Source organism: Lathamus discolor, chromosome 1 (assembly GCF_037157495.1).
Source record: "Lathamus discolor isolate bLatDis1 chromosome 1, bLatDis1.hap1, whole genome shotgun sequence".
Classification (NCBI taxonomy): domain Eukaryota; kingdom Metazoa; phylum Chordata; class Aves; order Psittaciformes; family Psittacidae; genus Lathamus; species Lathamus discolor.
In genome coordinates, this window is record NC_088884.1 from 36622125 (window position 1) to 36649350 (window position 27226).

The 27226-nt window shown below is 47.5% G+C and overlaps 1 protein-coding gene across 7 annotated transcripts in view; it reads left to right on the forward strand.

Moving 5' to 3' along the window:
• The window catches only part of FRMD4A (FERM domain containing 4A), a 287437-nt gene that overhangs the window by 142862 nt on the left and 117349 nt on the right, over nt 1-27226 (forward strand). For all 7 annotated transcript variants that reach the window (XM_065667663.1, XM_065667642.1, XM_065667653.1 and 4 more), the window contains exon 2: nt 6765-6830. In XM_065667663.1, the coding sequence (XP_065523735.1) occupies nt 6765-6830 (66 nt within the window). The remainder of the gene's footprint in view (nt 1-6764; nt 6831-27226) is intronic.

Consider the following 27226-nt stretch of genomic DNA (forward strand, 5'->3'; position numbering starts at 1 on the left):
CAGCCCCTCTTAAACATGTCCTCTGCAGACCCCCTTGCTATGGGTAACATCAAGCTCTTCTAAGGGACGGCAGTGCTCCCTTCCTGCAGGATAGGAGAGGCTGTGAAGAGCTGTATCTGTAACCATGATTTCAGCTATTTCATCTCCATTCGTTAGTCCGTGGGTAAGGACACTGATTTTTCAAGGGGTGGGATTAAGAGGCTTTCAGGGAAAGCCAGAGGCCTTGCACATGATACGTTCCTCCAGTCCTACCAAACCTGTGGGAGATGCTTGCATCACTGTTGATCTCTATTTTCTGGCCATTCAATCCACCTATGGATTGTGCATGTATTTCACAGAGCCTCAGAGCACTTCCACAACAAGGAAACCCACTCTTCATTAGAAGGCGATGTCTGCTTATACATCAGCCATCAGCCGTCAGCTACTTTTTGCTTTGCTATTATCCACACCTACAGCATCTTTCCTGGGTCCGTCTTTTCAGCTCCAAAGTTCCACTTGCCACCAAATTCCTTTGATAGGGAATACTGAAAAGGATGTTCCTGTTTCCTTGAATATGCAACATCTTCCTTCTCCAGCAGAAGTGCTGCTAGAAGATGACAGATGCTTGAGGATATGGGTGGGATACTCTCGCTAGGGAAAAAACTTGCAGCTAACCTCTTCTGTTCCAGAGCGCCAAATAGCCTTTCCAATCTGAAATCGGCTCATGAACAAAATTGAATGGCAGAAGTGGTGTCTAATGGGGTCCTTTGCATTGTAGTGAGAAACACTGGTATTTAAGTCTTGGCTTATTCCAGAAAGCTCAGCTCCTGGTATGTACTGTGCTGCTGACCTTTACAGACAGGGCAGGCTGTATAGACCTTTTTCCCTATGCCTGGAGCCTTGTGCCAGATTAATGTTTCTCCCTCTTGAGAATAACATTACAAACCAGACTTCCCATTGTTGGTTGAGGAAAGACTCGTGGAAATAAATGGTAGAAATAAGCACTGTACTCAGAAACAACAGGTTATCCTGAGCATCTGCCCATCCTTAGAAGTCCAAGCCACCAAGGCTCAGGTGGAAGCCAGCTTGCCTGAATATGGCTCATTCTGGTGAAAAGTCACCCTCACTGTAATTTATTAGGTGCAGACCAGCCACTGGGGCGGATGTGAACACATGGCATAAGAAACAAAGATAGTCCATTCCTTCAGGCTATTGAAAAGTAGGACAGGAGATGAGAGATGGGTGCAGGCATGCAAAGAGGCATGGTCAGTGCAAGACCAGCCCCGATTCAGCAAAGTGTAGTACTACCGCATGCACTAAGTGAACTGCAGACATCAAACCCACACTGCTCTTCTTCCCTCTGTGTGCCCCCTACAAGCTTAGGAGTTGCCAGGATGAGAAGGCAGTAAGAAGCAGTCAAGTGGGAGCAGGATGTTTAACCTAATAGTTCACTGTAATCAGTGTGCTGTTATCTCTCCCTAACTGCTTTCAGAGGGTCTGTCCAAACCCAGGCAAAGCGACACAGGTTTTTGTGCATTCAGCACACTTGATTGCCTCCTATACAGGCAGTGAGCACTTAGGAAATATTCTGCTTCCAATTACCATTTCTGATTTGAGTCATGGAAGAATACACCATAGTCCTCTATTCCTGCAGCCACCAGCTAATGAAATGTGTTGCAGATATTTATAGGACTGTCATTGTAAACAGCATTTGCATTTGATGCCTTTGAGTTATTCAGTGTGACAGTGCTTTCACTGGGAGGGATTTTTGGTTTTGAAAGGGAAAGGTTCCCTTCGGAGTTGTTTCCTCCCATCGCCTTCTCTGTTTGTGTTGGATGGAGCAGTTCTGTGGGCAGCTGCTGATAATTCAGTGATGAAGTGACAGGCACATGGGGATAAGCTGAGCAGGGAGTGGGTTTTTGGGCTGTGTCATGGAGAGTTTATAGGATTCTCTGAGACAATTTTCCAGCAAAGATGGATAGAAAGGAGGGCAGTTATGCCACAGATTAAAACAACCGCCAGCAGGCCTTCTCTAGGAAACCCATTGTGTAAATATTTGGGTAGGAGCCTCCAAAGAGATTTAGTTTTGTGATAAAGGTAACTAAAACGTCCTTTCCTTGATAAAAACATTTACAATTCATAAGATCCCATGAGTAACCACAAGAGAGGTTTGCTTTCTGTAGCATCCCTGTATTAGATTGAACAATCATGTCATGTCTTCTTGTCACTGATGTTCTGCAAAGGAGGTCACCACCAGTTTTCCCACCCTCGAAAGCCAAAGAGCAGAGAAAGCAAGCATGCTTTGCTCGTCCACACAAACACACTGCTCCAGATCTATGTGTGCCTTAAAATCACTGCTGGTGTTTGTGTATTGAAGATATACTATCCATAGTCTTTACACACTCATGTATACAAACGACCGAGCTGTTTGAAAGCACTTGTGTTGAGCTCTTCAGGCGCTCAGGGTCACACTGCATGTGCAGGCACTGAGAGAAGTGGCAGATTTGTCAGAAAAATGTGAGGATCTGAGCTGTTTGGGGAAAAAAAGAATAAAATCTGTTCTCTATTTTGGTGCATAATCTCCATCTGAGTTCGTGATGAGTCTGGCCCATGAAGTGCACGTGGCCCGTATTCATACCCGGCGTGTGCAGCTCCCTGCCATATGGATGAACTGTTAGCACTCAGGAGCGTGTAACACAGTCCCACCTCTTCGCACATCCTGAGAAGCATGGGGAATTTGGGGGATTGATGTGGATACAGCCTCCTGGCTGAGCAAGCAGCAGGCTTGCTGTAGAGCTCATCTAGGAACTGTCTTAACTTGAAATGTCTGAACGGTCTCTCTGCTTTGAGTATCAAGGGCATCTAAACTGGTAGGTTGAAATAGACACTTGACTTTTTACTTTCTGGGGCTAGGGTGGAGGGCTCTTGCCCTCCAGAAGGAAACTGGGAGGCTGGTTTTGTACAGGAAAACTCACTCATTGAGCTTATAGTGAAACCCAGGACTTGATCAAGAGCAAACTCCCTTGCTTTCCTGCCGTATCAAGTGTCCTTCTGTCAACAGCTCTGCTCAACCATTGCTTCTTGTCTCTTTGCTATGATTTTGCTTTTCCATGGTGAAGCAAAGCCATGTTTTTATGCCTCTTAGTTATCAGTTCCCCCCATCCTTCTCTGGGTAGGAGTCTTGGAAGAGGAGAATCTCGATTTATTACTTGTAGTCATCCTCCATGCAACCTCTGGTGCTGCTCAGCTCATGTTTAGTGACCTTTTGCTCCCACGTTCCCATCTATAGTGCTTTGGTGTTGATTTCCCTTCTCTGGTTACACAGGGAAGCAGAAGGGTTCCCTGACTCGCTGCCCAAGAGCTGGCCACAGCCCCATCCATTGCAAAGCAGCAAATAGCGCAGATCAGCCAATGTGCAAAGCAGCAACTTTCACCCAGACAGACTGTGCTAAATCAGTTCCTTCTCACTGTGCTTTGAAACCTTCCCCTTTCTTGCTCTGACAAACTAGTAGAGTTTGTATTGATCTGATGATGCAAAAAAGCACGTAGTGTGGGCTGCAGACACCTGGTGGAATAATAAAACAGAAAGGAAGGAGGGCAGGACCATCCATATTTTAGCTTATATCAAGCAGGAAGTCTGTCTTCTACCTTCTTTTCTCTTGCAAAGCATCATTTGTTTGTAAGGGAAGTGAAAAGCCCCATACATTGTGGTCCCATACATCTCTAGCCACATACACTGTGGTCTGAGCTCCTGGCTATCAGCAAAAACAAAATCAGAAGTTCCTTCATTGTCTGTGTTGCTACCTGGGTTTGGGAGCAGGGGCCAGTGTTGGGTCTATTTCTCCCCACCAAGGCTTTCCAGCTCCTGCAGCAGCTCTTCACCGTCTCTTGTGCAGAAAAGCCTAGGTAGAAGCAGCCTGCAGGCCACCAATTGGGGTCATTAGCCTGTAGCATGAGCCTTCAAACCACTGAGAGGCACAGCAACAAGGAGGCCCTAAAGAAGTGCAGTACATGCCTTGCTGCGTGCTCACACACTGCCTCACCAAACTATGAACACAACTGTGGTCTTTGACAGCCACGTTGCTGATGAGCAGAACTGCTGGGGACAAGCGGATGTGAAAGCAGTGTGCTTTCCCTCCTCCTTTTCTGCAGGTGATGTTCATGAAATGTCTTGCAATCAGGCAACCATCATGTGCTGCATTTCAGAGCTTCACTTTATTCAGATACGTTATGTTACCAGCTGTTTGCATCTGGGATTTCTTTAAGCACTGAAAGCACTAAGGGGATACAAAACTATGGGTTGGGAAAGAGTGGAAAACCAAAGAGGCTCCACACAGCTTTGCCAAAACACTAAAGCACGAAGCCAAACACCTCAGAAAATATTCCCTCTTCCTCTTTTCACCTTCTTTTATTCTTATTTCAACTGTTATATTATATCAACTTATTTCAATAGGTGGGGCATAATACGTGAGAGCCAGACTGTGTTTCCATCCCTGACATCATGTGGTACCACAATAAACTCACTGCTTTGTCTCTTGCCTTGACTAAACTCATATTAAAACTGGAATATCACTGTATAATGATCATCTTGGGGACACAACAGACATGTGACAGTAAGAGGATGGAGAGATGCTGAAGCAGAGCTCAGACACTCAGAGTTTTATCTGTTGTGGAAGCCCAGCAAGCCTGTGGTTCCCTGTGCCCATGCTATCACGAGCCATATAACTCTTAGTCCAAGTGGGTCAAACCATTGCAAAGCCCTTCCGTGAGCCCCTGGAGCAGCTTTACAGCTGAACTGAAAGCTGTTTAATACAGACTTCATGGAAAAAATCTCACTCACCAAGCAATACGCATTATGAGAAACCATATTTTGCATAACATTACTTACCGGATGAAACCCTTGTAGCAAGATAATTTATTGCCATGGCGGTAACTGGATGACATTTATGAGAAGCCTTGTTTTATAAGGCTTTCCTTCGGCTGCAGGGCCAGGGCTCCAGTTGTGCTCATGGAAAACGAGACGGGAAGCGATGTTATTTAGCGTGCATTATCCTCCAGCGGCGTGCTGGTGTGAATAACAACGGGGATAAAGTCTGCTTGGATCGCATGGGATTGTGCATTCCAGGATTGTAACTTTGGAGTGAGTTGAAGGGAAAAGCTCATTTTGACTGAAGTTGTCTCATAATAAACTCCATATCTCACATGGCCAGCTTGAGGCTCAACAGAGGTTTTGGCACATCTGAATTTTTGCTATGGGGAAGAGGCCAGGGCCAGGGTAAGACTCAGTCTGTCCTGGTTCCAGGAAAGGGGGAGATGGATGTGGGACAGAGCTGGGAAGAAGGAGGATAGGAGCACCCAGGAGAGTTGAGAGGTGACAGGGCAAGGGCGATGCTGCTGGAGATGGTCAATGTTGCAGATCCCATGGCAATGGCTCTTGAATGAGTGAAGTTGCTGGGCACCAAACACCACAGGGATGCCAGCACATCCAGCCCCATCAGTCCACAGGAGTGGGTGATTTTTAACCCACAGAACTAAAGCAGAAAGCTGAGCTGTCCTCAGCTAACCCCCTGAGCCCACATCTTTGCAAGGCAGCTTTGCACTGGGGGCTTAGCTCATCTGGCGCTGGTGGGGAGAGGTGGTGGATGAGGGCAGAAATGCAGTGCTGTGGCAGCCACATCCCCAGCAGCCTGTACTCCCCCTGCCAGGCTCCTGGGGACCCTCTGCTCCGTTCTGGTGATGCTTTAGGACTTGCCATGGCAAAAAATGCCATTAGATGAAGCTGGGGATCCCTGCAGTGCTCAGGAAAGTGCCTTGGCTGGAGAGTGGTGGGGCTGAGCTATACTGTGGGGCTAAGCTGGGTCCATTCTGCTGTGGGTCCAGACGTGTGTGAATGCCATGGGGCAAGCCCACAGCAGGGGGGCAGCCTGCGTGCTGCCTAAGTCATGCTGGAGAAGGGATTTCCAAAAGCCAAAGAGGCTTAGGCAGCCCATATCCCATTAGCAGATAGTGGGATTGTGCCTGTGCACTCTGAAGGGCTTTGCAGGGTTGAGTTGGGATCTGTAACTGCAAAGCAAAGTTGCTCCTTCCCTTACGGTGCTCTCTGCAAGAAGAGAGCCAAGAAAGGGCTTGAGCAACTGTAGAGGAGCTCCCTCAGGCCATGGCTCATTTATTTCTTAGCACCCAATCTACAGGAGCTTGGAAGTCTCATAGAAGTCTTCCATACCGAGAAGTTTTATAGGTATTATTTGTTAACTCTTGTAATAAACTATACCTGTATGGAAGCACTTTTGCACCAGTATCATGATAAATAGGACACCCCAAGTAGGTCAAGCCCATTTTGGGATTCAAGGCCAAAGGAGCAGCTGGTGCAACCCCAGGGAGCACTGTCAGCGCGGCTCTTGCTTGCTTTGCACTACCTTGAATCACTGCTGTTGAGGGGCTTCAGGACACTTGCCTGGGTGCGCAAGGCCTTGGCCAAGCTGCTCTGTGAAGCCAGAGGCTGTGGTACAAAATGCTGGGGCCATTATGCTGCAAAGAGCCCCATCTTTCACACTGGAACAGCCTCCGCCTGGCAGCCGCTCCATGACAGCTATCAGGGTGGCTTTCCTTTTCCTCCTTCCAGCCTTTTCTTTCCCCAGGGCCAAAAGAAGGGGGATTAATGAAAGGAAAAAAGCCCAAAATCAGAATACAAACCACAGACTGAAAGCGCTGTGGTGAATGAAAGGCTCCACGTGCCGGGCTGGAAAGCTGAGCGCCCTGACACACGTGTCTCTTCTCTCTTGCAGATGACGGAGGGCCGCCGATGCCAAGTGCACCTCCTCGATGACAGGAAGCTGGAGCTGCTCGTTCAGGTATTAACTGCACGTTTCTCCATGCAATGGCTTGCTGTGGCTGCGTGTTCTTGCTGGGGTGGGGAGAGAAAAGGGTTTTCAGCTGCTTTTCTTGGCAACTTCACGCTGTGATTGCCTGCGGAGCTCAGGAAAGCTGCACTAGTGCTGGGTGGGAAGGAGCTGCAAAGATATATCCGTGGGAAGGGCTAATTCAGGACATATTTCACTTTGTTCTGTGCCAAAAGCTGTCCCAGTCACTGCCAGTGGGATAGAAAAGCAGTTCTGGTCATTTCTGACACTGTTACTATATCACTTAGCTATTTTTTGAAGCGTTGCTTAGCTTTGAGAAATGCATTGCTTAAAATACCAGAAACTCTTCCCTGTGAGGGTGCTGAGGCGCTGGCACAGGGTGCCCAGAGAAGCTGTGGCTGCCCCATCCCTGGCAGTGTTCAAGGCCAGGTTGGACACAGGGGCTTGGAGCAACCTGCTCTGGTGGAAGGTGTCCCTGCCCATGGCAGGGGGCTCGAACTGGATGAGTTCAAGGTCCCTTCCAGACTAAACCATTCTATGGTTTGTTTGCATCTTCTTTCCTTGCCATCCTAAATTGCAGGGTATGATGCCAGGCTCCATTTCAGAGGCGGTGGCCAGGAGCACAGTCAGCAGAAGGGGCTGCAGTGTGGGTGCCACAGTCAGGCATTGCTTGGGACAGAGATCACAAATCGTGTGTCGAACACAAATATGCTTTAACATGAGTCTGTGCTCCATCCGCCTTGCTTTTTATTAAAGAAAAGCACAAAGGAAAACAACGAGAGATGGGAGTTGTGCTGGCTGTGTGATGATGGGCTGATGCAGCTGTACCACCCTGCGCTTTTCCCGATAGGGTCAAATGTGCTTAAAATAGAATCATAGACTCATAGAATAGTTAAGGTTGGAAAAGACCTTAAGATCATCCAGTTCCAACCCCCCTGCCATGGGCAGGGACACTTCACATTAAACCATCCCACCCAAGGCTCTGTCCAACCCGGCCTTGAACACTGCCAGGGATGGAGCATTCACAGCTTCCCTGGGCAACCCATTCCAGTGCCTCACCACCCTCACGGTAAAGAACTTCTTCCTTATATCCAATCTAAACTTCCCCTATTTAAGTTTTAACCCGTTACCCCTTGCCCTATCACTACAGTTCCTAATGAAGAGTCCCTCCCAAGCATCCTTATAGGCCCCCTTAACAGCAGAAATAAGTCTGTGTCTTTCTTGATAGAGCCATAGGCTGGTTTCGTTTGGAAGGGACCTTAAAGATCATCCAGTTTTCTAGTTTTCTGCCGGGTTTGGCTCATGTCTCTGAGACCACCAAAGGGTTAATAACAAGAATGAGAGGAATGTCTTTCCTTTTACTAATGCTGCTGGCCAGCCACGGGCAGCCCAAGAAGCAGGAAATGAAACTTCCCATAGCACCCAAATCCCCCGGCTGCAGCTGATAAGCTGGGAGGGGGGCAGGATCCTGCCCAGCACAGGCAGACCTGAATGGGGATTGCTGGAGGCGACTTCAATTGCCGGAAGCATGTTTTCAGCTTTGCTTTCTGGGAAGTTGCTTAAAAACACCATTAACAAATGTTAATGATAATGTTTCTTCATGTCCATAGTCACTGAGGAGGTGAAATCCCTCAGCTCCTTGTGACAGTGCAGTCAGGATAGCCATGAATGAGCCAGGCCAGGTCTGGAAAGAGAACAGCTAGATCAAGATGAGTAATTAAAACCGAACACCACCCCAGTGGTGTCTGCACTGTGAGTATCCCTGCATCGGGCTCCCTGATGCTCAGCAGTTGCCTGGGGAAAGATCAGCCACCTTCATCGCAAGAATGCAACACTTGGGTTCCTATTTCATAAAATGCCTTTTTAATTCTTCTTAGTTCAATTAAAAATGAATGGGCTGTTGGAGAACAGCTCTGCTAAAGCACTTCTCACAGTATTAATAATCACAGTTTAAAATATACTGCAGGAAATCTGCCCTGGCCAACCCACTTGCTCTAGGGTTTTATCAACACAAAAAAAAAAACCCACAGTGAAGATAACAGTGAAAGAGGCTGGTTTGGGAAGCTCCATGTCCACTTCTGAGTGGGCAGAAGCAGTATCGGGTGATATTATGTCGGTTTAAGTGTTTGATCACACCTTTGAAGGGAATTTCTCCTAATCAGTAAAGACAGTGAATTGCTCTGTAAATCACACTTAGTTTGCAAGTGACCCACAGTTGAGTTTTATTTGTACAATAAATTGCTTTTGCTGTTTGCAAGTAACGTATGAATGGGGGAAGGCAGGAGGGCTGCTTATGAAAAATTCATGCCCAGGAAAAGCAGTAACCCCTCTTGCATGTAGCTTGACCTAGATCTCTGAGTACCACCATGCCCCTATGTGTACAGCATCATCCACTGAGGCATCTCAGATGATTTTCTGGTTAAATGAGGCTTTTCAGCACTGTTAGGTAGCCTCTGCTCAGGGCAATAGTAAATAAATCACTTTTGGGTGGAGCAGCCAACAAAGGAAGAGGATGTTTGGATTCAAGTATGTCTCCAATATCGAAACTCTTTGTAGACCTGGTCACAATGCTTTGCTTTGCCCCCATCTAAAGCATGGGCAAAGCCACCAGCTTTGGGGTAATCCTAGGGCTGCTCTGCTCAGGGTCCTCAATGAACCAGGCTCCCTCCAGGAGCACTGTGCACTTTGCTAGGGGAAGTCTCACCAAGTGACCTGTATTGTTTGTAACTTGTGAGATTTCAGATAAAAGTTGCTTTGTAAGTTCTGAGCACTGCTATTCTTATTATTGCCTTATCTCATAGCTGGACTGGATGAGAAGCTGTAAATAAAAAGTTAATCCAGCTCTGAGCTTCTGGCTGTCGCTTCAAAGCTGTGTTTTCCTGTGGGTATCTTGCCACAGGCTGAAATAGAAGGATGATTTGCTGCTTTGTGCCATAAAAGAGGTTCCTCCATAGCTGTGTTAGGCCTTAGCATCTAGACCTGCATTGGCTTGAGTCCCCTGGGAGCAGGGCTCTTTAATTCTCATGTGAAATTTCACCTTTCCCACCAACCTAAACCTTTCTTGGAAGCTTTTCCATAGCTGATTTCTCACTCCAGGAAAGACTGCTGGGAACTGGTAGAACTGATTTGTCTGCCATGGGTGAGATCAAAATAACATCCTAACCTGGATCTGGCTTTATGCTGCCTTGCAGTTCTTGTGCATGTGTGATATCGAGTGCTCTGCTTAAAGAAGGGCTCAGGGCTCCTGCTGCTGTGGTGTGGAAAAGAGCAGCAGAAGAAGCTGGGTCTGATCAAAGGAGTGAGATGGGTAGAGCTGCCTTGAACGGATGCAGGAGAGCTCCTGGAGCATCTTGAAACTGCTTTAGGCCAGTGACTCTGGGGAGCTGAAATGATTTCCTCTCCTGCTGCCTCCAGCGCTGCTGGGCAGAAACAGATGCATCTGGGAACGATCATGGTGTTTGCAAAAAGCAGTGTGTTAAGCGAATGCACTCCCCTTTTTGTCTTCAAATTAGCTGTGATCAGGCTCAGGGGTTTCTGAATATGTCGTTCGAAACATATCCATTGCGGGGTAATGAGGACCATACCTCCGGCTGCAGAAGGACAGCAAGTGGTAACTGTGCTCCTGTGGTTGCTCATAGGAGTCAGCCTTGGCTCTGTGCAACAGCTCGACCAGACCAGATTGAAATGCTTCGACACCACAAATTCTTTCCCAGAACTACAAAGACCCCTCAGATTGGCCTCACAGCTATTGCGAGTGGGACCCCACACACACATGTGTTTTATTTGCATTACTGAGCCCTAAAAGTAAGACTTTGGCTCAGAGGCAGCATTTATAACCCCTTTGAATGCTCGCTTGCTTTGGTATTGGCACATAACACAAGGGCTTGGAGTTACCACCACCAGGAAAGTGATCCTGGGTTTAGTCAATCAAAGGGTCTTGACTAAAGTCTTTTCCTCCCATGTTGAGCGACTGCAGAGTGGTAGAGCAGCAGCTAAGGAGAAGCAGAAACTCAGGCTTTGCAGATGAAAGCAAGCCCTCCCCAGTGTGTTTTGTCAGATAAATGTTGAAATTTAGAAGGACTAATCATAAATGGAGGCAGAGGAGGATCATACGGAAATCTCTTCCTGAGGGTCTGAAACCCAAAGCGTGTTTGACTTGGGATTAGAAGAAGAGCTGCATTTGGTATGTGTTTCATTTGATAAATGCCTGTTGACTATCTGGGGTGTATGGCAAGTTTACATAGGATATTCCTTTGACAGAGTTTTCTTTCTGAGCAGGAGCAGAACTGGATCTTCTTACAACCTGTTTTTTTTCCCTGTTTCTGTTTGGTGCATGTTTAGTTTCTAACACAGTTTGGCTTTATCCAGCTAATCCTTTTCAGCAAGCAAGTCCCTTCTCTTGCTTCTGGAAAATGGATTTGCTCACATTCCCCACTCTCAGCCTCTCTATCTGTTATATTATTTCCCACTGTATCACTTGTCTGCTGCACATGAAAGATTTGAATTGCTTTACTTAAAGACTTTTGCGTAACTGGCAATTCGTTCCTTTTCATGTGGGTTCTTATGAACAGGGCTTCTTTCCGGGCTGGCTGAATCAGGAGGCCTGGACCTCTCCTGGTGCCTGTTACCTGGCAGCAGCTCCAGCAACTGTCATCCGAAAGTGTTAAGCCTCCTAATTCCTTCTCTCTGGAAGAGTTATTGTAGAAACAGAGCTCATCTGAGGCTCGTAGCAGAGCTGCCTGTGGGGTCTGGAGGGCTCTGAAATTTCATCATAGGAAATAACTGGGCTTTTTGTTTCCAACCTTCTCCCTGAAGACCACCGAGTCCAATTTGGAGATGACTGGGAGAGATGAGGAGTCAGCACCACACTTGTATTTGGATGGTTAACCCACCTGTATGCCTATGTCACCACTTCTTAAGCAACTCTTGCTATCAAGTGGCTCAGGGCAAGCTAGGTAAACTTGCAACCTTTCTATTCCCCAGCTGCCACGCAAGTGCATCCAAGCCCACAATCACAGAATAAACTGGGTTGGGAAAGACCTTTAAGATCATCAAGTCCAACCATTACCCCAGGACTGCCATTACCAAGTCCACCACCAAACCATGTCACTGAGGGCTTCCTCTACATGGTTTGTGAACACTTGCAGGGACGGTGACTCCAGCCCTGCCCTGGGCAGCCTGTTCCAGTGCCTGAGCATCCTCTCAGTGAAGACATTTTTCCTAATACCCAATCTAAACCTGCCCTGGTGCAGCTTGAGGCTGTTTCCTCTTGTCCCATCCCTTGTTCCTTGAGAGCAGAGCCCAGCCCCCTCCTGGCTTCATCCTCCTCTCAGGCAGCTGTAGGGAGCGATCAGGTCCCCCCTGAGCCTTCTCTTCTCCAGACTGACCCCCCCAGGTCCCTCAGCCGTTCCCCATCACACTTGTGCTCCAGGCCCTGCACCAGCTCCGTTGCCCTTCTCTGGCCCCGCTCCAGCACCTCAATGTCTCTCTTGCAGTGAGGGCCCAGAGCTGAACACAGAATTTGAGGTGTGGCCTCACCAGTGCCCACTACAGGGGAGTGCATGTGTGTATACATACAGCCAAAATGAATGGGATGTACAGAATATCCTTTTTCAACCCTTTCACCTCATCCGCCAGCTCTGCTTTGAGTGGATCAGGACTCTTTCAGTTCAGGAGCCCAGCACTTGTCTCCAGTGTGTCTGGCATTTTTCAGCATCTCACCCCAGGAACCTCCCCCAAGCCAGGCTGGGAGATACCAAGCTGGTGAGGTGCTTCCTAGACTGGTGCCTTACTGCCACACGGATGGCTATAACCAGCGTGGCTGTCCTGGTGGAGGTGCTCAGTTTAGATCTCACCAGTGTCCTTTGCTCCTCCAGGCTCAGCCCCACTGGGCCCAAGATGAGTACGCTGTCCTGGGGATGATACAGCATCCTTTGAGAGCAGCAACTCCACTAATACTCAGTGGGGGTTTCCCTGTGTTTTCTTGCTGCCTCATCTTCTATGCCAATAAACAGGATGGTTACCTGGGCTAGCACAGTAGAAAAACTGCAGAGTTTCCCCTTAGGATGGCACCTGCCTGCCATCAGGGAGAAGCTGTCTAACTTTGGACACAGGTTTTGCATGAGGACCACAGCAGGACCACAGCACTATATCCCATGCTGGGGATAAGCAAGCCCTAGTATTGAATCAACCTCCCCTGGGAAGTCACAAAACTTGCAGAAAAATGGGGTTGAGCCCTGCTCCGTTGCCAAAACTGGGGATCCCTTTAAAGGCACCAGCTCCAGGGCTGATGCAGACATGAAGCTAGGCAGCCCTGACCGTAAATGGAGATGTTTGGGTGCCGTAGCTGTCCTTTCGTGTGAGGAGGCAGCTCTGTTCCCTGCAGTGCCTGCAGGCTCTGCTCCAGGAGCACTTTAACCATCTTTGCAGCAGCAGCAGCCACCAGTGCTGGGCTGGGAGCAAGCAAGCAAAGGGTGAGTACTACCTTAACAGGGCTGCTTATAGTGCATATCCTATAGGGCAGGTCCCATGACCCTATAGGATGGGCTGGTGACAATGCCCTCAGTGAGTGCCCAAGGAAGAGTCCCTGCTCTTCCCACCCAGCCTCTCCATATCTGCAATGAAGCAGCTTTACCTTAATTCAAGGCCTCAGCATTAGCTTGCAACTGTCCTCTGAGTGGCTTTGTAGGTTGGTATGTTGCTGCTCTCCAAAGAGACAAAGAGCATGTTTTCTGTAGGGCAAATAGCTGGAGACCAGGCTGAGCTCAAGTGGGTTTTCTGATAGGAATCTGTCAGGATCCAGGCCCTTGCACTGAGAAAATGGGCAAAACTTGGACTTGGTCTGTAATTTAAAATGGGCTGGAGCTGAAGGGGTGCTCAGATCTGCCTTCTGGAAAGGAGGCTTTATTTTCCCTAAGTGCAATGTCACGGCTCTGATATAAGTCTGATTTCAGAAACAAACCCTGATTTACTACAGCAAGAATGAGACCAATCCAACTCAGCAAAGCAGAATTTAGAAAATTGCAAAATAGATCTTTTAACATCTTTGGCATTAAAGATTACTCAGATTCACAGCTTTGGATCAGCTTGGAAGCCATAGGAGGTGGGATTTACATCACCAGGACAAACCATGCAACTGCCCCTCCACAGCCTGGGGCTCCTGGCAGATGAATGGTGTGAAGCCATCTCCCTGCTGCAGGAAAAGCTCCTCCTGGCCTCTTAGTGCCCCTCAGGTCCCCATTTGAGAATTTTGATCATTTTGAGCATGGGTGCAAATGGGACAGATGTACATCTGTGTTTGGTCACCAGGAGATGGAGGAGAGATTGCTCAGCAAAAAGGGAGGTGTGAGCCCAGAATGGCAATCCCTGTCTGTGCTCTCACTGAACAACCAGTGAGCGATGAGTCAAGAGCTTCTCTGCTGAAAAGTTGGCTCTTTACCAACCTTAGGAAAATACATCTAGCATTGCTCCAAGGGGAATAGGGTGCTGGGAGCGTTGTTGACTTTCCCAGTCAGCATAGCTCCTAAAGACAAAGCTGCTGCACAATACCCACCTCTTGTCTTAGACAAGACAAATGAGCAATAGATCAGGAGAGCCAGGTCTGCTCCCAAACCCAGCCTTTCAGCCTGCAATGGATGACTCTGTTGAGCTGCTCTGCAGAGCCTTACTAACTAACCCCCTCAAAAAGCATCCACCACTGGCCATCCGTGGCCTACAGAGCATCTGGTGTCAGGCTGGAGGTTCATTTCTCAGCTTGGGCTCCAATAAACCCAGAAGTCCACAGAAGTCAAGCCTGGAAGGGAGAGTGTTTGCCGGGAGATGGAAGAGCACGGGGGCAGAAGAGAAAGAAATCTGATGCACAGAGGTAGAGAATGTACAATCCAGCTTAAGAGCCAAGGGGGATGTCAGGCAGGGTGAAGATGGCAAAACAGATCCACTCAGTTATGAGGACAAAACTGAAGGGATTTGGGACAGGAGTTGAAATGAATATCTCAGAAGGGGATCCTGAGCTGGGCTCAGAAACTAGGGGTGGAAGAGCCTCTGCTGTGTACCCTAGCTTGGCTCCATCAAGGCCAAAATGGTGGTGCTGGCCCTACGAGGTTAATTCAAGCTAACTTCAGGTGTGCTGGATGCTCCAGGTCCCCTGAGCTCAGCACTGATGACCATAATGCTCAGTGAGGATAGACACAGCTACAGACATCACTCAAGGGATGGACTTGCTGGAGGAGAACATACACTAAGGTCAGATACCAGCAAGGCAGGCTGTGTAGAGCAAGGTGGCAGGTCATGCTTCTCAGTGCGATTCACCAGGAGCAAGATCTGAAGAGGTGCAGTAAGGCACAAAGCTCCAGGGCAGGAATAGATCACCCATCAACCCAGATGGACAGGGAGAATGGAGAGCCTCCAAACGATCTGCTATGCTGTGAAGGTCGATGTGGTCAAGCAGCTCTAGAGAAAGGAAAGACAAGACTGGAGGTTAATGAAACCCAGCAGGGATAGCTCAGTCCCTCCAGATTTGCTCCTCAGCTGCCTGCGGGTCAGCACAGGCATGGGAGGAGCATTAGCAGAAGATGGGACGGATGGAGGCAGGGGGCAATAGCTGCCAGGAGCAAAGTGACCCTGGAGAATGAGTCAGGTCAGGGCTGACCTTGCCTATGGCAGAGAGGTGTTTCTGTGCCCTGAGTTAACTGGAGAGGAGGATGCTTCCCTGGCATGATACCGCTGCACATTCCCCTCTTTCTGAACTCCTTGCTGGATTCTGAACAGAGCTGAGAGCAGGTTTCATCCTTTCGTGCCCTAAGACCCCGGTAACCAAACCCTTCACATCTATCAGATGCCGCATTAAGAGCCCCAGGGAACAGGATACCACAGCAAAGTGCCTTTTAAGAGAATAAACAGGGAATGACAATCATGCTCCTCCATGGAATGAAACAAAGGTGTGATTTCCAAGGGCCTGCGTAATCAATATCCCTATTATCAGTCTTCCTGAATAAATTGCATTTAAACTAATAGAGGCTAGGGAGCTATCCATGAGCTTTCAGGAGAGAGATAAGCTGAGGACAAATGTTTATTCATACCTCCTATGCTGAGAGCTGGATATTCTTTACATCTGGCCAGATGTGGGTGAAGATATTCAGTATCTTGTTTCCGTTTGTTCTGCTAAAATTTGTCAAATATCCTTAATTTTGAGCACATGGAGCTTTTCAAACTCGTGGGGGGAGCTGGTCACAGTCCCAGTAAAACATCTGGTGATGGGAGAAATCTCTTTCCAATGAGTTAACTCCCAAAGTTTTGCAGAGCGTCAGCAATTTAAACCATCCTGGTGGCCTCCCACCACATACACCAGTACAGGAATGGCACATGCAGCATCTAATGGCTCTGTTACAGAGAAAACCTCTCACTCACAATTACTTGGGAGAAATTCAGAAATTCACTATTGTTTCTGCCCGGCTCAGCTGCTCCCTGGCCTCAGTGGAGCTTTTGTTCATGCCTGGACCAACCTGCTAGTGGCTGTGAAACACATCGTTGTATCCATGAGATGCTGCTGCAGCCATGGATAACCCAACATCCCCCAGCTTCATGTCACTCTTCCTAAGGCAACAACAGGGCTCATCCATGGGGCACCACCAAGCACAAAGATGGAAATAAATGAGATTTAGCAGCAGGATGATGAGGCTGAAATACACAGAGCTCCATCTGTCCTCTGCTACTTGTTCATGGTAGAGCGGCCCTTGCACTGATGCCACATCCCATCCTTCACCTCCACCCCTGGCTGCCCCGAGCGCTCACCTGATTTGGTCCATGACAGTGGTGAGATTCATCTGATTTAACTCAAGGCATGTGCAGTGTGGGTGTCTGTGCCTGAGCTATGCTTTTACAGGCAATGGAAAGAGGGGGCACTTGTAGGGCACAGCTGAGCTCATCCTCAAATAGATCATCTGAGATGAGTCGTGCCCCTTTCTCTCCTTGACTGCCAAAGGACTCTGCAATTAGCTCTTGGGTAGGTGTCCACATTGCAGAGGGTTATGTGTGGTCAGATCAGTCCTGCTTCAGCTCCTCCTTTCATGTCCTGCAGGCTGGGCAAGAAACCCAAATGGTAAATTTGGGTAAGAAAGTGCTAAAAGTGGCCCAGGGCAGAAGCTGTCTCTTGGAAGGCAGCAGAAACAGAAATAGAAAATTACTTTTATAGCATGGTCTGAGCAAGCAATTTTGGAAAATAATAACGTATGTACCAGACGATTTCAGGAGATATTGAACAGTCTGGAAGCCTGTAGCTCAGAAGACATTATGAGCAAGGCAGCAGAGCTGATCTGCTTTCAAGCCAAGGTGAAAAATGTGCATTTCCAACCCTAGCCAGCATTTCAGGATGGAGCATTTCACCTTATTGCTTCCATCAGACTGCACAGTACAAATACTAGGTTGATAGTGAATGAGAGATGCCAAGCTTGATTGTCTAAGTTGCATTGCTCAGCTTATAGAAAATTGGTTTATATTCCCTTTCCTGTCAGCCACAGGCGAATGCAGCTTAGACAAAAGTTTCCAACTTCCAGCCAACAGCCTCTTCTTTCAGCATGGCACAATGAGAGCCTTGGCCACGGGTGAGGCTCCTAGGCTCAGGGGTATTGTATGCAATGAAAAAAAGGATCTTAAACTGTTACATCTCACTAGAAAAAGGTTTCGTTTCCCTTTCCCTTGCTGCAGGTAACCAAAACTGGCAGCTGGCTGCGGCTGCGTGGTGTCAGGTTGGAACGGTTTGCCCTCAGTGATGATTTGGACTGGTTAGTCACAAAGACACGGGTTTCAGCATCACACCCGGCAGTGGCACTGAGCAAAGCAAAGAAGAGCTGGATCTGGCACCGCAGTGCTACCAGGAAAGGTTGCTGAGCTAGTGTGCCTCGGCATGCAAGGAAAAGGAGACGCGCCAACATGTAGAATGGGCAGGTGGCTGGTGACGGGCAGTGCAGGGGTGTGAGGAGGGAGGCTTGGGTGCTCCCCAGCCCTGCCCACCCCACCTCTCCCTCTACAGTCATAGAATCATAGAACCATGGAATGGTTTGGGTTGGGAAGGACTTTAAGACAATGCAGTTCCAACCCCCTTGCCACAGGCAGGGACTCCTCGCACTAAACCGTGTCATGCAAGGCTCTGTCCAGCCTGGCCTTGAACACTGCCAGGGATGGAGCATTTACCACTTGTTTGGGCACCCTGTTCCAGTGCCTCACCACCCTCACAGTAAAGAACTTCTTCCTTATATCTAACCTGAACTTCCCATTACCCATTACCCCACCACATTAAACCCGTTGCCACTTGTCCTGTTGCAGTCTCCATCCTTCACCTCTGCCTTTGGAGTGTGTTTTTGGCCCAGTCTGTTTGGAAATGATGCAAAATGCCATCCCCAAGTGATACAGCACATCTCCATCCCCCAGCCTTTCCTGTATATCCAGTGTGTGGCTTGGTGGCCATCTTTATTACATGTCAGTCCCTCCTACTTATGAGGAAGCTTTGGGCGATCTGATGTCGAAATGGATTTGTCTCTTTCTTTGGTGGTTTATTTCCCTGAATCCCCCTCCTCCTCAGGGACGCTGTAACTTGCTCAGGGCAGGATGCTGTAAGTTCAGTGCCTGGAGAAGGAACAAACACAGGAAAGCTGCCGATGGCATTTGGGCTGGCTGCGATAGGAGATGTCATCACAAAACCTATCAGCTTCTCTAATTTTCAGGACAGAGGAGATGGCTTTTGGATAATAATTGGGTCAAGCTTTAAAAAGCACTGCATGACCTCATTGTGAGCAGCAAGATGTGCTCATTTTCCCCTTACATCCCTGTCCTGACCTTTCCCAGAGAAGCAATCCTCTTGGATGCGAGGCTGTTAATACAGATAGGATGTCTTTTACTTTCCCATCTGTCTGCACTCAGAGGTGCCTCATCACCATTATGTTTGAATGAAAACTTCCGTTATTACCTTTGCTGGGAAAGTGCCCGTATTTGGGAGGAGGAAGCACAAATCTAAATGCACCCTAGGAGGAAGCTTCAGTCTCTGCCCTGACTTTGAAGATGACGCTATCTTGGTAGCAGGTCAAAGCAGACACTTGGAGGTAGAGCCAGTGAAATGTGCCAGCACTGAAGGATTTTATCTTGGAGAAAATTGATTTCTAGTATAGATTTTGGGTTAGCGATTCCTCTCTATTTTTGGAGAGGAGTGTCCTCTGTGCTGCCTGTCTCCAGCATTCCTGTTGGCAGAACGAGAATAATCCTTCCTGTGCAAGCAGAGAGCAGGTTAGTCATGCAGCCCGGTCCCCATCACATCTGCTTTCAGGAACCGCCATCCCCTTCACCTACTGGAATAACATGGGATGAGGGGTACAAGCATCCCTTCATCCTCACATGATGGCACATTTGGGCCATTGGGATCAAAAGGCTGCCAAGCTGCAGAGGTGCCTCTGGCCCATTGCTGGGTGAATAACCCTGTGGTCATGGTGGAAGATTGAGAAACAAAGAGGGGGTGGGAGCAGGAGGTGCAGCAGTGATTAGATGTGACCTGATGGACGGCCATCAACTTTCAGCTCATCTCTATCCGCCTGCTTTGGCGGCCCAGACAGTGTTAGTGACTTGGACTTGTCATGGTGGATCTTATAACATCTCTAAGTTACACTTGTCTGCTGGGAAAGAAGTAAATTGGGCAGACTTGCCTTTGTCCTTTTTGAGAATATAATAAGATCAACCAGCCAAGCCATTTACACTTCATTTCACCTCCTTTCTTTGGAGCATTTCATGAGTAGTTGTTCTGACCCACACGGCAATGTAGGCAATGCCATTGCTCATGCTTGTGAGACTCTAGACATGCTCTAGACTGTCTCTCTGACGTTTATTGAAGGAGACCATCCTGGCACCCATGCACCAGCCCCACATAGCAGCCAGGCTGTTGCATGGGACAAGCCTACAGCTTCTGAGCAGTTCAAAGGCATAAAGATTGGGGGTTTTGGCATTGAGCTTCTCTTGGTTACTAGGAAGACTGGGTTTTGGATTAAATTAGTTTTCTCTTTTGAGGATGTTCCAGCAGTCGATGCCTAATGAGAATCCCTTTCCACTTAGAGTCTGCCCTTACTCCTCCATCCCTGTCACTAGTAGGCAGGGGATGGACAAGCTCATTTCTTGAGGTTCAGTTCACGTTTATCTTCTCTAGTTCTTTGATTTGTCTTGCCTTTTGAGCAACCAGAGACTTTACACAGGTAGGTTATAATGTGCTTTAAAGAGAAGGAATCACCATCCATGCCCCTGACCTGGTTCATCTCATGGGGACTGGGTGCCCATTTCTCCTCACTCTGCTGTTTCTCCACTCTTCTCATAGGCAGAGCCAAACTGGGACCACAGGCAATAACTGGGATAACCCTCAAGCCCCAGCGACTCCAGTGTCCTTTCTCTCTGCACCAATATCCCACTCACTGGCCTCCTGCTGCCCCTTTGCAACCACAGCTCCGTCAATACAAACACCTGCATTCTCTGGCACAGCTTTGGGTCCAGACTTTGGGAGCATGGGGTGAGATCTAACCCCAACAGGACACAATAAATCCCTGAAGATGGGGACCTCAGACCTCCAGTTTTCAGGTCATTTTTATATGTACCGAAGATTTTCTCAACTTATTCAGCAAATGTCACTGGGATACAGAGACACCGATGGTCAGGCACATTCAGTGTGATTCAGAGCTCGTCACAAGCATTTTGCACAGCTCTAGCTCTTCGGCTTTAGTGAATGGTTTTAAAGCAGTCCCTTCCCTGAAAAGCACTATGGAGGCAGATAGCATGAATTATTGTTTGTTTTCACTGTGTGGACAGTTGATCAGTGACAGATGTTTCTAATTGCATTAAGCAAGTGGAAATAATGAGAATTAGATAGCAGATTCTCCAGGAATTTACATTTAGATTGAGTTACAATTTGCTATTAAAAAGGCAAATTCAATGTAGACACATTGGTTCTTCAGCAGAAATGAGAGACAATTACTTTTAATTATTATTTGATTATTTAAAAATGAGCTGTGTTACTGTACTTAAAAATATCTGACTCCAGGGGATGATTTAATGTGGGTGCTGTGTGTCTCCAGGAAAAGACATGGAACAATGAAAATGTTTATCAGCAAACATCTCCTTTACCTCCCCATTAGGCTCATACTGCAAGGCAGATGGAAACCAGGGGCAGCCCCATCCAAGTCTCACAGTGCAAGATGTGGCTGATGTTGGGATGGTGGTGGCTGGATCGGGCTCCCCCAAACCATCTGCATCCCTGACAAATTGAATTAAGTTGCACTGATGGAAGACAAGCTGCATCCCCCCTCAGACACCACGCTCCGCTGGGCTTGGCAGGGATCTCAGGTTGATTATGTCCATGCCATGTGTTGTGTGTAGCTGATAGAAAGCCAGAAGAGGCAGAGCAGAGGTGGGTGCAGAGGCTGGGGCTGGAGCAGGGTGGGGGTACCCGCAGGGCTCCGGCACACAGCATCTGGAACCTCCAAATGACACATCCATGACAGCTATCTCCCAGTGCATGCCAAGAGGAAATGAGCTGTGGTTCCAGCCACTGGAGGTTTTCCTTTTGGGGTTCTCTCACAGCTTTCTTTAATGCTATTTTATCTCCTAGATTTCAAGTTCAGCTTCAGACGCCGCAATGTGTGAGTCCCCTGTCAGCAGAGAGGGGTTTATGTGAGCGCAGAGCACTGTGTGTCTCTGTTTAGTGCACAATCCAAGCTATAATATTTTTCTAACTAACTAGCTGGCTCAGCTTTTAATTATTTCTTTCCCCCCTCTTTTGCCTAATGAAAGCCTTATCCCGAACTCCTTGAAGTCAGAGAGTCTGTCTATCAGCTTCAGTAGGCTTTGGATCAGATTTCAAATCACTGATTCATTATTAATTACACATCTGGGACTCCCTTTTCAAAGAGTTCATTGTTAAATAAATTCACTTTTAGACATTACAGACTTCACATTCTTGTGCATTTAATAAAAGTCTGGCAAAGCAGCAAAGAGCCATAGGCCAACTTCTCTTCTGGTATTGATGGATGAATCTCTACTGAACAGCAGTGGTTTACACTACAAGGATATAATATATCTCTTTGCTCTCATATAACCACTTTCTGTCTGAGACCAAGTCTGTGTTTAGAACTTTTGGCTTTTTTATGATTTCTTCTCATTTTTTTCATAACTTTTCCCTACCACCAAGAGTTCCTGTGTGGATTCAGCCATTGCAGGGTGAAATACCTTTGCTATTTAGTTTCTTTTCTCTTCAAAGAGGTACTGGCATCTTCTTCCTAGGATAAACTTCAGTCACAAATTCAGTGTCTCCTGGGAGAGAGGACAGGCAAGCAAATGTTTTCCTGATCCCTATGGCAAGTGGAATGGAAAATGTCTTTCTAAAGATATATGGTGCTTCCTGTAGTCTTCAGTAATCTGAGTCCAGCCACTGAGACATTAAGGTGACCAAGGGGCTGGTATGGAAGCTCTGTTTACACAGAGGGATAGTTATTTGGCAAGGAAATACGCAGAAACAAAGATTTTCCTATTGAAGTCTATTCAATAGGAAAATGGACTACATGAGAAAGCAGGCAGACTACGTTGTGATTTAATGGCACAGGGTATTGCCGCTTTGCAGCTGAAGGCACAGGGACCAGCAGCCCATACTGGTGTTTCCTGTGCTGCAAGCAAGGATCTGCTAAGCTTCACTCAGCCCATCCTTTGCTTCTAAAAGGGCTACCTATACACTTTGGGAAGGAGGAATGGGGCAAGTTCTTTTTTCTTCTCCTGATGCCAAATCAGAGTTTAAAATGGCTGAATCACAGAATCACAGAATCCCAAGGGTTGGAAGGGACCTAAAAAGATCATCTAGTCCAACCCCCCTGCAAGAGCAGGGTAACCTACAGTACATCACACAGGAACTTGTCCAGGCGGGCCTTGAATATCTCCAGTGTAGGAGACTCCACAACCCCCCTGGGCAACCTGTTCCAGTGCTCTGTCACTCTTACAGTAAAGAAGTTCTTCCTGATGTTAACGTGGAACTTCCTATGTTCCAGTTTACACCCATTGCCCCTTGTCCTATCACTGGATATCACTGAAAAAAGCCTAGCTCCATCATCCTGACACCTACCCTTCACATATTTGTAAACATTGATGAGGTCACCCCTCAGTCTCCTCTTTTGCAAGCTAAAGAGACCCAGCTCCCTCAGCCTCTCCTCATAAGGGAGATGTTCCACTCCCTTAATCATCTTTGTGGCTCTGCGCTGGACTCCTTCAAGCAATTCCCTGTCCTTCTTGAACAGAGGGGCCCAGAACTGGACGCAATATTCCAGATGCGGCCTCACCAAGGCTGAGTAGAGGGGGAGGAGAACCTCTCTTGACCTACTAACCACTCCCTTTCTAATGCACCCTAAGATGCCATTTGCCTTCTTGGCCACAAGAGCACATTGCTGGCTCATGGTCATCCGAATGTTCCCAGTTAATACCAATGTCCAAATTGTGGGGATAGATTCAGATGACAGCCACCTAGTTTCCAGAGCTTTCACTGAATCGACAGCTCTTTAAGTTATTTGGAAAGGAAAATCAATAAGAAACAAAGCTCCTGCCATTTAAAGAATGAAGCTCTGAATGCTTATCAGAGACAAACACCCACTGAGTCCATGGCATGCTTTAAATGCAAGATGTAGAAACCACCACACTGTTGTGGAAGGGACTATGAAGAGAGGATTATGACACTGCAGCACTTGAACCCCAGAGTGGTCAAAGTTAATTCCCCACTGTAAGTCAGACATCTCTCCTGTTTTATCACAGAGGACAAAACCCCAAATTCTACCAAAATTCGCATCCCTCAGTTCTTCAGAAACCTCATTAAATATTATCCTCTTCACCCTCACGTATGATGTGCAACTCTTTTCACAACTGCATCCTTTCAGCATTAGAAATTATAAAGGCACTTACTCTTTCCAAGGAGCAAGTTTTGGGGTGGATCCACAGCCATCTGGTGGGACATCAGGAGGGAGAGAAAGATCTGTCACGCAGGCGGTGTGACCGCTGGCTAGTCAGCAGAGATGTCTTCAGTTCCCAGAAGGCCACCAAGATCTACAGCATCATTTACTGGAAGCCTTTGTGCTTCCAGAATTATCTGCCAGGGGCATGAGTGATCTCTGGGCTGGCCCAACACATGAAACTTCGGCTCTGTTACTTGAAGAGATGGACTGATTTCTCTTGCCTGCAGTGCTGCTTTAGGATGCATCTTTCCTTTGGGTTTAGTGAAAGTATGAACAGATATAGTTACTTAGTCACTTCAGTCTCACTTTGCAGTGAGGTGTCTTCTGAGATGCAGAAAGAGACTTTCCGGGTGCTGGCACAGGGGTTTGACTCTTCCTTATGGAAGAGAAAGAGCTCCAGCATTTTTTATGGGCAGGCAGCTGCTATCATATCCAAGAGGGAAGTGTGATCTCAGCATGGGTCGTGAGGGAGGACATAGGTCCCTGTGTCTGCACAGAGATGTGTTTGGGTTGGTGGCACTGTTGGGTGAGTCCTTACTCATGGAGAGAGTGTCGGCTGCAGTGTAGGGTTTGGGTCAAAGCCATCTTCCCATTCCTGGCTTTGCTGAGCAAGCTTTTGGATACTTCAAGGGACAAAGAGCTGTGCTGCGCTTGGGTTAAACTGATTGGCTGTGCCCTGCAGTAGCATGTCTCAGACCCATAACTGCAGCTGGCTCAGTCCGGGGAAGCAGCTCCCTGTGCCATGCCAGTGCATGCTGTGCTTGGTCTGCTCTTGGGTCTTCTGCAGTACTTCTGAACAGAAAATGCCCTCAGTTCCATCCCTGGGACACCAGGCCTGTGGGTAAGTACATGACATTTTAGTTTAGAAATGAGATTATGTAAAGAAGTCAGTCCCAGTCCCAAACCAGTGGGTAAACACTGCTAGGGCCAGTTACAAACCCTGCCCTCAACCTTCATTCTGCAAAAAGGAAATAAGGCAGCCAAGGATTCTCTGAAACGAAACCTCATGGGCAGAGAAGCAGGTATGGCCATTTCTAATCACTGCCCCACCCTCCAGCCTTGGAGGCACTCCTGTCTTCAAGCACAGGAAGCAGTGGATCTGGCATCAACATCCCTCCCTAAATCCCTTTCTCAAGCTCTAGATCCCTATCTCAAGCTGATACACTCATCTTCCTTCTCTCTTCCCACAGACATCACACCAGCCATGGGCTGTCAGAAACCAGGCTGCCTTTATGTGCTTTCTACCCCTCCTTCTTAGAAGAATCCTCCCCAGTTCTCCATAAAGTCTCCAAGCTTCTCCTTCCACGGTTCATTATATTTATTGGCTAATTCCGCTATCACCAATTCATGGGTCATCACCCACATTTGTATGCGTTTACATCTTCCAATTGTTGTTTTAGTAGCTGTTTCACTAGCTAACAGTTTCCCCCTGCCTGAGTTCTCCCCTAATCCCTCTCACTTATTTCTTCTTTGTTGTTTCTTTTCAAAGAAAAATGTTTAGTCATTTAATAGAAGACACACACTATCTCATCTGGTCACACATTTCACTGTCTTACTTTTAAATGAGCCTGGTTTATCACCAGCACTTCTTTTTATAAACATCAGGGGAAATAACCCTTTTGTATCCCCCTATTAATTCCTGTGGTAAGCAAGTATTATTTTGCTCTCTTTTCTTGTGAGCTGTGGCCAAATATCAGTGCTCTACATTGTCTCCTGCTTTATTTATGGGGTTGCTCTATGACAATGGTGATCCTACAGTCAGGGAACAAAGCACAGCATCCTTATCCCCTTCTCATCCACCTTCAAAGTGCCTTCAAAGCTGTCACGAGCAGAGCTGTTTGGAGGGGGTAGGATGCATGTCGGCCTCAGGCAGTCCTGATGTGCACCAGAACAGTCCGTCTATTTCAGCTGCACTGAGTTTCAGCATTCCCTGTGTTTGTCTTGCAGATATCACAGAAGAAACTTAAGTTCTTCTCTGTGAGGGTGCTGAGGCGCTGGCACAGGGTGCCCAGAGAAGCTGTGGCTGCCCCATCCCTGGCAGTGTTCAAGGCCAGGTTAGACACAGGGGCTTGGAGCAACCTGCTCTAGTGGAAGGTGCCCCTGCCTGTGGCAGGGGGTTGGAACTGGATGAGCTTTAAGGTCCTTCCCAATCCAAACCGGTCTGGAATTCTATGAAATACCAACATCTAGAAGTGGAGTCAGGACTTGCCTGTGCTTGGGATTTCTCCACTGTAGCTCAATCTGCTCATCTCTGCCCTGGGTTTGCCACAGCAGAGTCTCAGACACCCAATTCTCTACAAAAATAACTTAACAATCAAGTGGCACAGGACTAGGAGCTCAGGCTCAAGCTGGGTGCCTCCGGCAGGGACCCAGAACAAAGAAATTCGTAGGGTTTTATAACCTTACATTCTACACATCTGATACCATGCTGCTCACATGCCTTGCACATGCCTCTTGGTCCAATGGTGAATTTTGGTCTGGGGTCTCCTCATTCATCATTGGGCTCTTTCCTTATCTCCAGGCAGGCCATAAATTCCTTCTTATCTCTCCAGTTGTTGCTCCTTGCTAATAGATGCAACTTCTCTATCTTCCTATTTGCAATGGCTTCAATTTCGTTTACATAAAGAAGTACAGGTTGTAAATTTAGTTCTGTTTTCTGCACTTGTGGCCTAAAGGTCCAGCAGCTCCAGCTGCCCATGTGAAGCCACTACTCATGCAAAGCAAAATCACACAGTCAAAAGTTACAAGAGTCCAAAAGGAATTCAATTAACTAAACTTAATTCGCAACAATGAGTAGCTGAAGGTAAAGGGAGTTTCTATCCTTTTGCAGGTGATAAGATGTTGACTTTCTCCATTCCATGTGAAATAACCATGCTTTTATCACAAGCCTAAGCCTTGATTACATTCAGCACCTTCTGCTGACTCAAGAAGCAAAGACTTCCTTGGGCTGCTCACCAAGAGCGTAGAGGACCTTTTCTATTGCAAGACAAGGTGTGTTAGGTGTGTTTAAGGCCAGGATAGTCATGGGCTGGTCCTAGCCATCACTGTAGTGAACTTGGGGTCCACACTTACATGCAGGAGGTTAGATGCCAGACTATCAATGAGGGTGTAAGTGGAGTAGTGCTGATTTACTGTGCCTTGGGAGCTGGACCTTTATTTGGTTTCAAGGTTAAAGCAGTTTGCTCAGCATTTGAGCTTTGCTACTGGGCATTAAGCAAAATAACCAACATCTGGCAAGTGGGGCTCAGCCTCTCTCTCCTGACCTTCCCAAGGGAAGAATTGTCCATCTGATGTGTAGCATTTTCATAGTGTGCTTTATGTTTGAGTGTTTTAAGCATGAAACTTCAAATCGTTGTGGAATGTTCTTAATATAGCAACTGT